The sequence below is a fragment of the Maniola jurtina genome, chromosome 26 (assembly GCF_905333055.1).
Source record: "Maniola jurtina chromosome 26, ilManJurt1.1, whole genome shotgun sequence".
Taxonomy (NCBI): Eukaryota; Metazoa; Arthropoda; class Insecta; order Lepidoptera; family Nymphalidae; genus Maniola; species Maniola jurtina.
This window is the reverse complement of record NC_060054.1, coordinates 7317629-7332319: the sequence shown is the minus strand read 5'-3', so window position 1 is coordinate 7332319 and position 14691 is coordinate 7317629. Positions and strand designations below refer to the sequence as shown.

General features: G+C 37.6%; 2 protein-coding genes and 1 long non-coding RNA gene across 8 annotated transcripts in view; 2 read left to right on the top strand and 1 right to left on the bottom strand.

The window, feature by feature from the left end:
* The window catches only part of LOC123878508 (protein hu-li tai shao), a 105174-nt gene that overhangs the window by 29530 nt on the left and 60953 nt on the right, over nucleotides 1–14691 (bottom strand). For all 6 annotated transcript variants that reach the window (XM_045925712.1, XM_045925715.1, XM_045925716.1 and 3 more), the window contains exons 3-5: nucleotides 3291–3404; nucleotides 1385–1558; nucleotides 315–447 (exon numbers count right to left, since the gene is read on the bottom strand). In XM_045925712.1, coding sequence (XP_045781668.1) covers nucleotides 315–447; nucleotides 1385–1558; nucleotides 3291–3389 — 406 coding nt within the window. In that variant the 5' untranslated portion in view covers nucleotides 3390–3404. The remainder of the gene's footprint in view (nucleotides 1–314; nucleotides 448–1384; nucleotides 1559–3290; nucleotides 3405–14691) is intronic.
* Nucleotides 4879–6695, top strand: LOC123878513. Its single transcript, XM_045925723.1, has one exon. It carries the CDS (start codon nucleotides 4886–4888, stop codon nucleotides 6383–6385), a length of 1500 nt encoding a protein of 499 aa, XP_045781679.1. The 5' UTR covers nucleotides 4879–4885; the 3' UTR covers nucleotides 6386–6695.
* LOC123878533 lies at nucleotides 9996–11132 on the top strand. The gene is made up of 2 exons (XR_006798837.1): nucleotides 9996–10746; nucleotides 10990–11132. It is a non-coding gene; the product is annotated as an uncharacterized LOC123878533 (long non-coding RNA).

Sequence of the window (14691 nt, the reverse complement as noted above, 5' to 3'; positions counted from 1 at the left end):
AAAAACGTACACCACAAAGTTGTAAGTAGAATATTGGTAGCAAGAACATAGATGGAGTCATCACTGCTTCTGACAGTTAAATGGTAAAATGGAAGAAAGAGATTTTGGAGAATCTCCGATTACACAAGGAATAGAATAGAATAGAATAGAATAGATTTTTATTCAAATAAACTTATACAAGTGCTTTTGAATCGTCAAATAATTTACCACTGGTTCGGAATGCCGTTCGGAGTGCTTTTGAACCGTCAAATAATTTACCACTGGTTCGGAATTGCAAGGTTGCAATGACAGGAGTAGGGGAGTCATGTACTCACTCTGAGTCCATCCAAATAAATCCACAAGACGGTACACCGCGGCCAGCTTGCACCGTAGGATCTTCTCTCCCTTCTCATAGCCCACACCCTCGATGCCTCGGATGTCGTTGATGGGAAGGACACAGCTGGGACCCTGAAGATATAAACATGATATTATCTCACTGACATAACAACATAACATGTTCAAGGCTACAATTTTTGTATCATGTTCTCATCGATTTTAATAAATAAATAAATAAATAAATAAAGGTTTATTTAGCTCATATACATAATCACACACAAAAAACAAAAAAACAAGAATAAAAATAAAGATACAATTAAACTTGCTAGAAAATACTATTATACGATTGTTGTGTCTGTGAGCTAAAAGGGTTTTTAATACATGTTATGTCACAGGCACCACCTGGGTGCGTTGTGCCAGATCCTTTTTTCCAGGCACATGCAAACTGTGGAATCAACTCCCATCGGCGGTGTTCCCACTAGATTACGACATGTGGTTATTCAAGAGGCAGACCAAAATATTCCTGAAAGGCCGGCAACGCATCGGCGGCACTTCTGATGCTGCAAATGTTCATGGGCGGGGGTAATCACTTAACACCAGACGACCCACCTGGTCGTTTGCTCGCTATTTTTAGGGTTCCGTACCTCAAAAGGAAAAACGGACCCATATAGGATCACTTTGTTATCTGCCTGTTTGTCTGTCTGTCTGTCAAGAAACCTATACGGTACTTCCCGTTGTCCTAGAATCATGAATTTTGGCAGATAGGTAGGTATTGTAAAACAAGTACAGGAATAAATCTGAAAACCGCAAATTTGTGGTTACATCATTAAAAAAAAATTAAAATGTGTTTCAATTTTCAAAGTAAGATTACTATACCAAGTGGGGTATCATACGAAAGGGCTTAACCTGTACATTCAAAAACAGATTTTTATTTATTTTTATGCATAATAGTTTTTGATTTATCGTGCAAAATGTTGGAAAAAATACCCGAGTACGGAACCCTCAGTGCGCGAGTCTGACTCGCACTTGGCCGGTTTTTTATTTAAAAAAAAAAACTTAGCTCACTCACCCTCAGGCTGCCAGTATGCAATCTTCCGCCAACCATCTCCCTGATCCGCTGCAGCAGTGGAGCGTCATTCCCTTCGTGCATCTGCTGATCCAGGACCCTCTCCAGCTCCTCACGGAACAGCTTGGACGACATCAGCGCTTCCACTCGCTTCCGTCGCTCCATCTCACGGACATCCTGCGGAATTAACGTTGGTATTTATTCAGTTGGCTTTTTTTTTTTAACCCCCGACCCAAAAAGAGGGGTGTTATAAGTTTGACGTGTGTATCTGTGTGTCTGTGTATCTGTGTATCTGTGTATCTGTCTGTGGCATCGTAGCGCCTAAACGAATGAACCGATTTTAATTTACTTTTTTTTGTTTGAAAGGTGGCTTGATCGAGAGTGTTCTTAGCTATAATCTAAAAAAATTGGTTCAGCCATTTAAGAGTTATCAGCACTTTTCTAGTTTTCTTGTAGAATAGAAGGTTACATAAACGTTAGGTTCATAATATTATGTCAATTGACAAGTGTCAAGCTGTCAAGATGGACGTTGCCTTGATACATAATTATTTATTTGAAAATGATGTTTTGGAAAACTCTGATACTTTGGATCGTAGGCGCGGAATAGTCCAAGAAAATCGGTTCAGCCGTTTGAAAGTTATCAGGTATTTTCGGTCTTTTCTAGTTACTGTAACTTCACTTGTCGGGGGTGTTATAAATTTTTAATTTACACTTGTTTAATTATACAGACTAGCGCTTGGTTGCAACCAGACCTGCTAGCAAGTGATGATGCAGCCTAAGATAGAACACGCTTGCCTAGAAGTTGCCTATGAAATGTCTAGAAAGGCCTTTTAAAGTTCTAGGGTTACAATAGGAGGAAAGGGTTGAGATTGGGGGAATTAGGTTAGAATTGTATAATATTGTAATCTGTTTTGCCTCAGATCTATGCCTGCGACTTCATTCGCGTGGATTTAGGTTTTTTAAAATCCCGTGGGAATTCTTTGATTTTTCGGGATAAGAGTTGCTTTTGTCAATTTCCGGTATGCAAGCTACCTCTGTACCTTTCATATAAATCGGTTAAACGGATAGGCCTTTAAGAATCCCGTGGGGACTCATTGTTTTTCCGGGATAATAAGTAGCTTATGTCCTATACTTATACTGATACCAAAGTGAACTAGCTAATAGCTAGGCAATGTATTCTAAAATGGAATGCTTGAACGTTAGGAGACTTGTTCTTAATGCCCCTAAAAAGGTAAAGAAATGGCAGATGTTGCGACCAAGGCTTGCGTCCTTAACTGAGACTACCTATATGTACTAATATTATAAATAATGCGAAAGTGTGTCTGTCTGTCTCTTTATCTGCTAGCTTTTCAGGGCCCAAAAAATTAACCGATTTAGATGAAATTTGGTGCAGAATTAGCTTACGCCCCAGAAATTTGACTTCGGCAACTTCTTATCCCGGAAAAGCAGAGTTTCCATCGGAGTAAAAAAACCGAAATCCACGCGGACGGAGTCGCGGGCATCATCTAGTATCCTATACAAGTGTAAATAAAAAATTTATAACACCCCCGACAAGTGAAGGTTACAGTAACTAGAAAAGATAACTTTCAAACGGCTGAACCCCTTTTCTTTGGATTATAGCTAAGAACACTCTCGATCAAGCCACCTTTCAAACAAAAACAAACTAAATTAAAATCGGTTCATTAGTTTAAGAGCTACGATGCCACAGACAGATACACACGTCAAACTTATAACACCCCTCTTTTTGGGTCGGGGGTTAAAAACGCCGATAAGCCGGCGACCTTAGGGCGGTGATCGAGACTGAAGTGTTCGCCTATGAGTCTTCTAGCTCGACGATCAACGGCATCAAGCATAGCAATGGTGGAGACAACCTGGTGATGATGAGGGCTTGGGATGAAGAGGAACTCACAGCGTCGATGTCTGCAGGGCGCTGCTTCAGCCGCTCCTCCTCCTCGGCCGAGAGGGGCCCGGTGCCGTTCGGCAGCGTCTCCGTATCCGTGTCCGCCATCTTGCTGCTTCCTTACTGTGGACAAAGAGAGAACATCGTTTACTATGATGTTACAATGATGACAACTCCGTGGAACCTTCTTTCTAGGGTTCCGTACTTCAAAAGGAAAAACGGAACCCTAAAGGTGAACGCACACGGGTCGAACGAAACGAATTTTAGAATTCTGTACATGAAATCTCATGAAACCTCGCACACTTCCGGTTTCACTTTTATAGGATCACTTCGTTGTATGTATATCTGTCTTTCTGTCCGTCTGTCAAACCTATAGGGTACTTCCCGTTGACTGTAAGTCTTATAGCACAAGTAAAGGAAAAAATCCGGAAACCGTGAATTTGTGGTTACATCACACAAAAGAAAATTAAAATGTGTTTTAATTTTCAAAGTAAGATAACTATACCAAGTGGGGTATCATATGAAAGGGCTTTACTTGTATATTCTGAAGCAGATTTTTATGTATTTTTAAGCATAATAGTTTTTGATTTATCGTGCAAAATGTCGGAAAAATACCCGAGTACGGAATCCTCGGTGCACGAGTCTGATTCGCACTTGGCCGGTTTTTTTAATTTTCGAAATCGAATCAAACCCGGGCCCTCCCATTTGCAAGACCACTGCACTGTGGAGATCTTCAAAGATTCCACGGAACGAAGTTAGGGAGGGTCAACTAATTAAAACCATTTCGTAACGCAAATCAGATGTTATACAAAGGCATTGTAAGCACCCACTCGGCTGATCCGCCATCTTTTCTCACGGCTGCTGTGATGGGTTGGTTGCGAAAAATGTATAATAGGAACGAGGTCGGGCGAAAGTTACATGCAACTTGTGCAATTGATATAATTAAGATAACCGTGATTAACTGTTACGGTTGTAACGATGACTCCGCTGAAAGAGGTATAAGGGCCAGCGCTAACTGACGGACTGGAGGCTTAGTTGGAACCCTTTCATGTTGCGGCTACATTGACGTTAACCTAAGTGGCTCGTTGGAAAGCCTGGAGCACTACAGAGATATAAAGCTCTCTTTGCGTGTTCTTAGTGCTCGGAAGAGCTGTTTGACCTCATTCCACCATTTTTTTTCTACAACCGCACCGTAAGCAATTTCACCCTCACCACCTGGGTGCCTGGTGCACATCGCCCCCAGTTTTTTTTTTAATTGACTTAACGGATGTTACATGAAAAAAGTGGGGGTCTCCAAAAATTTTTTTTTGCCATTGTATCGAGTGGGATATCAAATGAAAGAGGAAAAAATTCTGAGTTCATAAATGTAAATGTACTACAGCATTAAAATATACCAAGCGACAGAAAAACAATTTTACTATAATATTTCAGCGTTTATTAAGACGACGATCGCAGTCGGGTTTTAGTTTTCAACTTTATCTTGTGTCACAGTCGCGCGTGAACCGCGTTAGCGAGCGGAAGTTTCAAGACAATTCGTGCGATAACGTGAAGACGTGTTATTTAATCTACCCGCTTTTAAAATTATACCTACCTACCTAATAGCTATGGCGGATGATGTTATGAGTTACGATAGTAAGTGTGACGAAATTCAAGTGTATGGGGAACAAGAATTATGTGTCGTACAAAGTGGCGAGTATGGAAATAATGGGTCTACGCCGAAAAAAGTCGATAAGAGGCCGCGGGAGACCGAAGACAGTAGTGAGGATGGATTTACAACGGTGGCGAGAAGAAAATCAAAGAGACATATTAGAACTGAGTCTTATGAAAACGACAGGTCATTCAGTGAAAATAACGAAAACATGAGCGGTACTTATTATGAAGTGAGTTTATTTGGATTACAAATTCTTCCAAAACAGATGGCTTTTGCTAGGTTGTTAAGAGACGAAAATATTTCTAATGTGCTTAAAATAAAGTATAAAAGTCCATATAAAATATTTATACAATTTAGTGATAAAAATCAAGCCGAAAAATTTATGAATTTGAAAAAACTAACAGAGTTGGATATAAGAGCTCAGTTTACAAATCAAGGTAATTTGTCTTACGGGATTATTAAGGGAGTTGACGTAGGTACAAGCGAAAAGGAGTTGCTAGAAAATTTGAAGTGTGACTATGATATAATTTCAGCTAGACGTTTGAAACGTGTAAATAAGGAGGGTAAGTGGGTTGAAAGCGAAACTGTGAGATTATGCTTTAAAAACCCCTTTGCGCCGTTATCGATATATGCATATGGATTTAAATTTGACGTCGAACGATTTGAGTTTCCGGTGTCAAGATGCTCTGGGTGCTGGTCTTTTGGACACATTAAGAGATTTTGTAAGTTAAATAAGAATATTTGCCCGAAATGTGGTGGAGCTCATGATAATTGTGAAATCAAAGAATATAAATGTATTAATTGTAAAGGTCCGCACATGGCTCTAGACAAGTCTTGCCCCTTTTTTAGAAAAGAAAAAAAGATTCGATTTATAATGAGTGAGAATAATGTTACGTACAAAACAGCGCTAGAGATATATTTGAAAAATCAAAAAGAAGAGAAGGCAAACAATTCGAGAGAGGAAGTTGATATAGATCTTGACAGAAGCAATACAGTTCCGGTATCAGAGAGTACAACGGCTAGAAGTTACAGTAGCGTGCTGAAAACGACAGCTATAGTACATGGAAAGGAAAAGAAGGATGAGCAATCAGATAATATAATAATAAATGAAAACCAAAATAAGGACAAAAAGAAAAAGAGAGTTAAGAAAACTGATAACATGAATAATAGTGAATCTCAGAACGAGAGAATGGATTATGATGGAAGTCAGGAAAGTGATCAAGATACACAAGATGAATCTACAGAAAAAGCGAGGACAAGAAAACGAAATAGATTTGATTTTTGGAAGCTGTTTAATAGAATTAAGGAGATTGTATTATCTGAAGAAAATTGGTGTGATAAAGTGATGTTAGTGGTAAGAGCTGTTTTTGAAGAGTGTAAGTTGTTTTTAGTTAATTTTTTGAGTGAAGGAAAATTGTATGACGTTTTTTCAAAGTTTCTTTTTAATGGCTAAGGAATTTTACTTAAATATTATTCAGTGGAATGCACAAAGTTTGAAACCTAAGTTATTAATGTTAGATAATTTATTACATCAAGAAAAAATACATATAGCTGTTATTTCTGAAACGTGGTTGGATGCAGACACTGCACTCCATATTAGTGGATATAATATTTATCGAAAAGATCGTCATGATTCGTATGGAGGGGTTGCCATTGTTGTACATAAGTCTATCAGATCGCATGTTAGCTCTGTTGATTCCATTAATCCAGGAATAGAGGCTATTCGCATAAAAATTTTAAACTGTAAAAATTTGGAATATGTTGTATCTATTTATTGTCCTTCTTCTATTCAAACCCGTCAATCAGATTGGGATAATATTTTTTCAGTAATAACTAGAAAGACGCTTATATTAGGCGATTTTAATGGCCATCATTCGAACTGGTCAAATAAAACAGACCAAAGAGGAGTACATTTATTTGACTCAGCACTTGAAAGTGGGTTCATATCACTAAATAACGGAGATGCCACCAGAGTCAAATTAGTAAACGGTGTTCTACAAAGATCGGCTCCTGACATAAGTTTTGCATCGTCAGATATAGCTGTAAACTTCAATTGGCAGGTTTTTAACGAAAATTTAGGAAGTGACCATCTTTTAATTAAAATGTCGACAAGTTATCAAGATAATATAAACATCTCTAAAAAACTTAATTTTAAAAAAGCAGATTGGAAATTATATAATAATGACTTAATGAATGTATTTCCAAATATTGATAGTTGCAGTTGTACGTCAAGTGACGTGCAAATATATTATGATTATTTACTTGAAAAAATTAACGTTTCAGCGAATAAAAATATTCCTGAAATTATTTTCTGTACCAATCCGTCGAACAAATTCAAGCCTAAAGAGTATTGGGGACCATCATTATCTAAAATTATTGGGGAACGTAGGCTCTCATTGAGTACTTTTCGAAAAAATCCTACTCCTGAAAATCTTAGAAAACTGGTGGAGAAAACTAGGGAATCTAATGTTTTATTAAAGAAAGCTAGATCTTTGGATTGGCAAAAATTTTGTTTGAATATCAATGAATCAACTTCTACATCGGTCATGTGGGATAAGATGCGTTGGTTTAAAGGTTATCGAAAATCTAAGTTTTGTCCATCAATCGAAAAGACCAAAGCATTGCTGTATTCTTTGACACCAGATTCAGTCATTAACTGTCCACCCATATTTAATTCTAACAACGAATTATTACAAAGACTGTTTGCAGTACAAGAGTTAGAATGTTGTCTGAAAAAGAAAGATACAGCTCCTGGTAGTGATGGGGTAACTTATTCAATGATTTTTAATTTACCGCCAGCTGGTAAATTGTATCTTTTAAATATTTATAATGGTATATTTAGGTTAGGCGTCGTACCAGATCAATGGCGGAAGACTTTGATCGTGCCTATTCCCAAAGCCACGACTAATGCAAATACAGATCCAAAACTTAGACCGATAGCACTCATTTCTTGTCTTTGTAAAATATTTCATAACATGTTAGGCAAAAGGATTGAATGGTATGTTGAAAAACATAAAATATTGTCGCCACATACAGTTGGTTTTAGGAGGGCCCAATCCAGCCTAGATTGCCTATCAAGACTTGTGACATATATAACGGGTGATTCATTTAGAGGTATTTTTTTAAATTAAAAAAATAAAAGAATAAATTCTATTTTATTTTATAATCTTTATCATCATACAAAAGGACCATTCTTTACAATTATTTCTAAGTGATAATTTCTTTCAAAAGTTGTCCGTGACTGCGGGTAACATGGTCCATTCTGAAGTTCCAATTTTCAATGACTCGTGTGAGTATTTCGAGCAGTATTGGCTAATGACTCGAGTAATATTGGTCTCCAATGCCTAAATCGTAGCTGGCTTATCCATGTAGACTTTGGACTTTACATAAGCCCAAAGGAAAAAGGCAAGAGGTGTGATGTCACATGATCTAGCCGGCCAATTCACTGGTGCAAAGCGTGAAATGATCTGTTCGCCGAATCGTTCTCGCAGTAAAGCCATGGTTTCACGGACTGTATGGCAAATGGCGCCATCTTATTGGAACCAAATTTCGTTGAGACCACGGGCTTCAATTTCAGGCATCAAATAGTCTGTTGAATACGACAACGTTGTTGAATCCGACAGGCCAAGCTGTTGAGAACGGCGACGAATCGATACTTTTCGGTCTTCGCGTACACTCGCCGCTACCGTCCCTATATTTCCTTCACTACGAGCTGGATGTGGTCTATTTAGTCGAGTATTATCCAATAATGAAAATTGGGTCTCAAACTTACTGATAAAAGGGGGAATTGTGCGTTCGGTAGGCCGATTATGTGGACCATAAGTTGCTCTAAGCGCCCGATACACACTCCTCGTAGAACGCCCATTTTCGTAAATAAAGTTGAACAATTTGTAGACGCTGTGACGGGCTAAGTCTTTCGATTATGAAATGTCAAACACTACTGAACAGGAATACCACTTCAGTTGACAAGACGCATGCGTGATCTGCAATTAAATCCTCACCACAAAAAGTACCTCTAAATGAATCACCCGTTACAAGTAGGATTTTCCGAAAAAATGTCCACAGCGGCTTGTTTTTTAGACATCGAGAATGCATATAATAACATTTTAGTTGATAGAGTAGTTAAAATTTTAGATGAACTAGATATAGGAAAAAATATTTGTAAATACTTATGGTCATTCTTGAGTGATAGGCAACTAATGATTAAATATGAAAATAATAGTCAGTTAACTGAGATTAGACATGCAAATAGAGGACTAGCGCAGGGAGATCCCTTGTCACCATTACTTTTTAATATAACCACTTATATGATTTGTCATCAAATTAAAAATGTTTTCATCTCGCAATATGCAGATGACTTTGTCATTTATCTCCGTCATAAAGACTTGAATATTTGTGAAACGAATTTACAAGAGGCTTTAAATTCTATAGTTACAAATTTAGATGAGATAGGTCTTCAGATATCGACAAGCAAAACAAAATTATGTATATTTAATAGAGGGTACAGAAGAAAACAGATAAAGCTGGTTGCTAACAATAATATTGCAATAGGTATAGATGAAAACATTAAGTACTTGGGTTTGTGGTTGGATAGGTCGTTGCGATGGAATAGACATATTAAGGAGCTAGTAGAAAAGATATTAAAGTTTTTAAATTTGTTTAAAGTGTTGGCTGGCCCCGGTTGGGGTATACACCCTAAGCACTTACGGAGCCTTTATATATCATTAATTAGAAGTAGATTGGATTATGGGAGCTTTTTATATGATATTAGTGCAAAGACACATTTGTTGAAGCTTGATCGAGTTCAGAATCAGGCCCTTCGAATCATTGGTGGATTTATTAAAAGTACTCCTATCCACGTCATGGAGAGCGAGGTGTGCATCCAACCATTGTTTTTAAGACGCTTGTATCTTGCATATAAATATCTAATTAAAAATATGACTTGGTCAAATAATGTAATTGTGAATCTTTTAGATGTGATCAAGCTCTCATGATAGATATTGGCAGTCGAAAAAAAAGCCATTATTGCTAACCACATATGACGAATGTAGACAATGTAACATTTATTCTTCTGATGTACTAGATATGTACCAAATTGATGTATGGGTGTCTTATATAAATTTAAATAGGGTAATCAGGGCGAATTTAGATTGTTTATCGGTAGCAAAAAAAGAAGTTGAACCTGATTGTCTAAAATACTTGGTAATCAATGAACTACAAGAAAAATATGAGAGCTGGGTACACATTTATACAGATGGGTCCAAAAATAATATGGGTTTGGGAGCAGCTTTTTGCCATTTAAGTGAAAGGAAATCAGTTATGTTTAAAACAAATCAACAAATTTGTATTATGACAATGGAGCTCGTTGCAATTTCAGAAGCTTTGAAATACATTTCTGGATTAAGCGGGCAATATTTTGTTATCTTTTCAGATAGCAGAAGTGCCTTGCAACACCTAGCTCGATGCGCCTCTGGATATAGCAGAGGTCTACCGATAGCTTTCGAAATCTTGAAACAAATATATGATTTTAGGCACATAAATCTGCGATTGCAATGGGTTCCTTCTCATATAGGCCTAAGAGGAAACGAGGAGGCTGATAAACTAGCGAAATCGGCAATAAATGTTGGTAAAGAATTGTCCATTGTACCATTTTTTACAGAAATTTTAAATAGTTTTAAAAATAAATGTTGTGATAAATTTAAGGAATACTTTGATATAAGAAGTAGGGAAAAAGGAATTTGGTATAAAACTATCCAATGTCAGCCTCCTCGTTTCCCTTGGTTTGGTAATACTTGTTTAAGTAGAAAATATATAGTCGTAGCTCATAGGTTGCGTTCTGGACACTATCCTTCTAAGAAATTCGCATTTTTAATGAAAAAAGCTGATTCTGACAAGTGCGAAGTATGTGGTACGACAGATGATGTCCAGCACGTACTAGTGGAATGTAGCAGATACAGAGCGCAGAGAGAGAGTCTTGTGCAGAGATATAGCATTAATAGATTTGACATGGGTAGTTTTACGAGTATGTTAACTACACCGACAGCAGAGAGATTCAAGTCTATTATTGATGTATTTCTGCATAGGCAGTAATATCTCTCCACTTGTATCTGTTGCATTCCACGATGTTATTTAGAATGTAATTTAGGTTACGATGGGGCTGGCGTGTCCGTGTCGGACAAAAGTCCCAGAAAAATAAAGATTAAAAAAAAAAAAAAAAAAAACTTTATCTTGTGTATAATAAAGGATATCACAAACATACTGCATACCATAAATGAGTGTATATCTAAGCACAGATCTAAGTATAGCCAGGTAGCGCAAATAATGCAAATGTGCAAAACGGTGCATTAGTAGTTCCCTCCCAGATGCGCCGCGTATCGATAAGCGCGGGCGATAACATTTGCTTATGAGGCCTTTACGATTGAGCGAACCAGTTACAGTTAATATCAATGATATATATTTTTAGGGTTCCGTACCTCTAAAGGAAAAACGGAACCCTTATAGGAACATTTTAGGAATAGGAATAGTTGGTCCTTCAATCACGCCGCAACGGAGCAAAGTATTGGTGTGATTTTTTGCATGGATATTTTTATTGAAGACCTGGAGACTAGAGTGACATAGGCTACTTTTTATCCCGAAAATTCAAAGAGTTCTCACGGGATTTTTGACTTAACGGCAAAGCCATAAAGAAGAGTTATGATTTTAGCAAATGATGTATGTATGTATCCAGATTCTGTGTGTTCCACAATAGTGCCTAAACTGCTGGGCCGATTTTTGGTTGAGGCGCCTTTTTATTTCCGCTCGCGTCGTCGACATTCCTCTCAGTACGTCAAGGGTCAACGTCCTCTAGCCATGACATTTTGACACTCACCCATTCAAATGCCATGTCGAGCCGAGCGCTGACTTATAGCTCTTTTACTGCTACCAATTGTGCTTAATTCTTTGATAAATTGTGCACTTAAATTAACTATTATGAAGTAGATGATGCCTGCGGCTTCGCCCGTGTGGATTTAGGTTTTTAGAAATCCCGTGGGAACTTATGAGGAGTTGGAATCCAATTTTTTTATGGGTCAATGTCGCAAAATTTCTCTATCGATTAAAAAAACCGGCCAAGTGCGAGCCGGACTCGCGCACGGAGGGTCAACGGGAAGTACCCTATAGGTTTTCTTGACAGACTCGACGGACGGACAGACAGACAGACAACAAAGTGATCCTAGAAGGGTTCCGTTTTCCTTTTGGGGTATGGAACCCTTAAAATTACGCAAATCTCGGAGTAAATAGGTAGAAAAACACAACACCTCCTTTTTTGAAAGTCGGTTAAAAAGTAGCCTACGTTATTCCTTGGTTAATCCTCTACTTGTCTGTGAAAGTCCTGTCAAAATAGGTCCAGCCGTTTCGAAGATTAGGGCGTTCAAACAGACAGACAGATAAAAGACTTAACGTGTGATTCAGTTACGTTACAGTTCAAATAACCATAAATGAGCTTAATATGAGATAGTTATTTCGAAATTACAGACAGACACTTCGATTTTATTTATTTGTAAGGAACTTAAGGTTATAGGAGAGTCAGATACGGGTCACCCCATTGACAATCTGTCTGATGTCTAAATTGAGAAGAAACATTTATAACATATATATGCATCTGTGTTACATATTCTTCTAGATGATTCCTGCAATATTGCTACGTGCCCTTTTATGGATCTAGAATCTAGATCAACCCTTATAGCCTATAGGTAATATCACGACAGACAGATAGACAATGAATCTTATAAGGGTTATTTTTGAGGTGCGGAACCCTAAAAACCAGGTTTTCACCATCATCATAATCAATTCGCTAGACTTAGGCCAGTGGTATAACTCTGTCTCCTTCTAACTGAAAAAGTCTAGGCAAAGTTAACAGGGCTCTCTCCGTCACTCGTTTCATACAATCATTATTGTAGTTCCAATTACATTTGAATATTAAGCAACCAAAGTCCATGAAATTTTGCAGACATATTCTAGAAACTAATATCTGTGTCTATGGTGTTTAATTTTTCTAAAAATATGTAGTTTTAAAATTACAGGGGCTCAAAGATTTGTATGAAAATTTTTAAGACCGCGTAACTTTGAAACCGAATATTTTAACAGAAATCTGGAAAACCACAGACATAGATTTTTATTAGTTTCTAGAATATGTCTGCAAAATTTCATGGACTTTTGGTTGCTTAATATTCAAATGAAAGTGGAACTACGATTGTATGAAACGAGTGACGGAGAGAGCCCTCTTAAAGTGCGCTCAAAAGATCTCGGCTAAGTGTACCTGTCTAAGGTATAATGACATCAGCTACATTAAAAACGTGTTTTTTTCGAAGCAAACGCTTAGCCAGCTCTCTCGGCTTACAATTTTGAAAATTGCCATCATTAGTTTCCGAATCATTAACTCGAATAGACCATTTCCGTGGTGGCTAGACAATTATATACAGATCTCCCGGGTAGGGTTACCAGATGAAAGAAAATATTCCTGGCATGCCAGAAATTAAGGTTCTCTATCAGGAAAGACTGGAATTTGTCAGGAGTTTGATAGAGAGATGATTAATTAATTGAGTTTATAATCGCCGTTCCTTTAGATCCCAATGTCTACCGGTTTTTGAACTACGTGAACCGTAATATGTAGACATCGATGTATATGGATGGGCCCTTCGAAGATAAAAAACGCGCTCAAAAAGTCAAGAGAAATTGCAAAAGTCTCTTGACTTTGTCAATGACGATGACGTAAGATTCAAGCGTATTTTTGCGGACGAAATTGTACGGGAAAGGCTAATCCATATACATCGATGTATGTAGAGTGTATATTTCTATACCCGCTATATAACAACAAATAAAAAAAAATATAAAAAAATGGCCACCATAAAAAAAGTTATTTCTTGTACGACAATACGGAACCCGTCGCGTGCGAGTCCGACTCACACTTGACCGGTTTCCTGCAGTTAACAGCTCATAAGATATAGGACGGCAGTACTGACATTCGATATAACGGGTTGACACAGATCTAGGCTAAATAGGTTCCGTTCAGGCAGAATGGGTTTCAAATCTACACTTGACTGAGTTCAGATGAATGAGTGCTCGATCAAGTATGCAAGATCGGGTCGAAATTATCCCAGCCTGGCTACTGCCTGGTTTAGTTTGTACTAGCTGATACCCGCGATTTTGTCCGCGTGGATTTAGGTGTTAAAAATCCCGTGTTTGTTTGTTTGTTGTCCTTCCGAATAGGTTGTGAACCCTAATTAAACAATCAATTGACTTGATTTTTTTTTTTTTTGGTAAAGAGATAGTTGAAAGGACGGGCTACTTTTCATGTCGGAAAATCAATGACTTCCCACGGGACTTTATAAACCCCTTAACAGGGCTCTCTCCGTCACTCGTTTCCACTCGTTTCATACAATCGTAGTTCCAATTTCATTTGAATATCAAGCAACCAAAGTCCATGAAATTTTGCACACTTATTCTAGAAACTAATATCTGTGTCTGTGGTGTTTTAGATTTTTCTAAAAATATCTAGTTTTAAAATTACAGGGGCTCAAAGATTTGTATGTAAATTTTTAAGACCGCATAACTTTGAAACCGAATATTTTAACAGAAATCTGGAAAACCACAGACATAGATATTAGTTTCTAGAATAATATGTCTGCAAAATTTCATGGACTTTGGTTGCTTAATATTCAAATGAAATTGGAACTACGATTGTATGAAATGAGTGACGGAGAGAGCCCTCTTAATCTACGT

Bases quoted from the DNA above. Each gene is read 5' to 3' on its own strand.
- LOC123878513 (XM_045925723.1), top strand. From the start codon at position 4,886: ATGGCGGATGATGTTATGAGTTACGATAGTAAGTGTGACGAAATTCAA.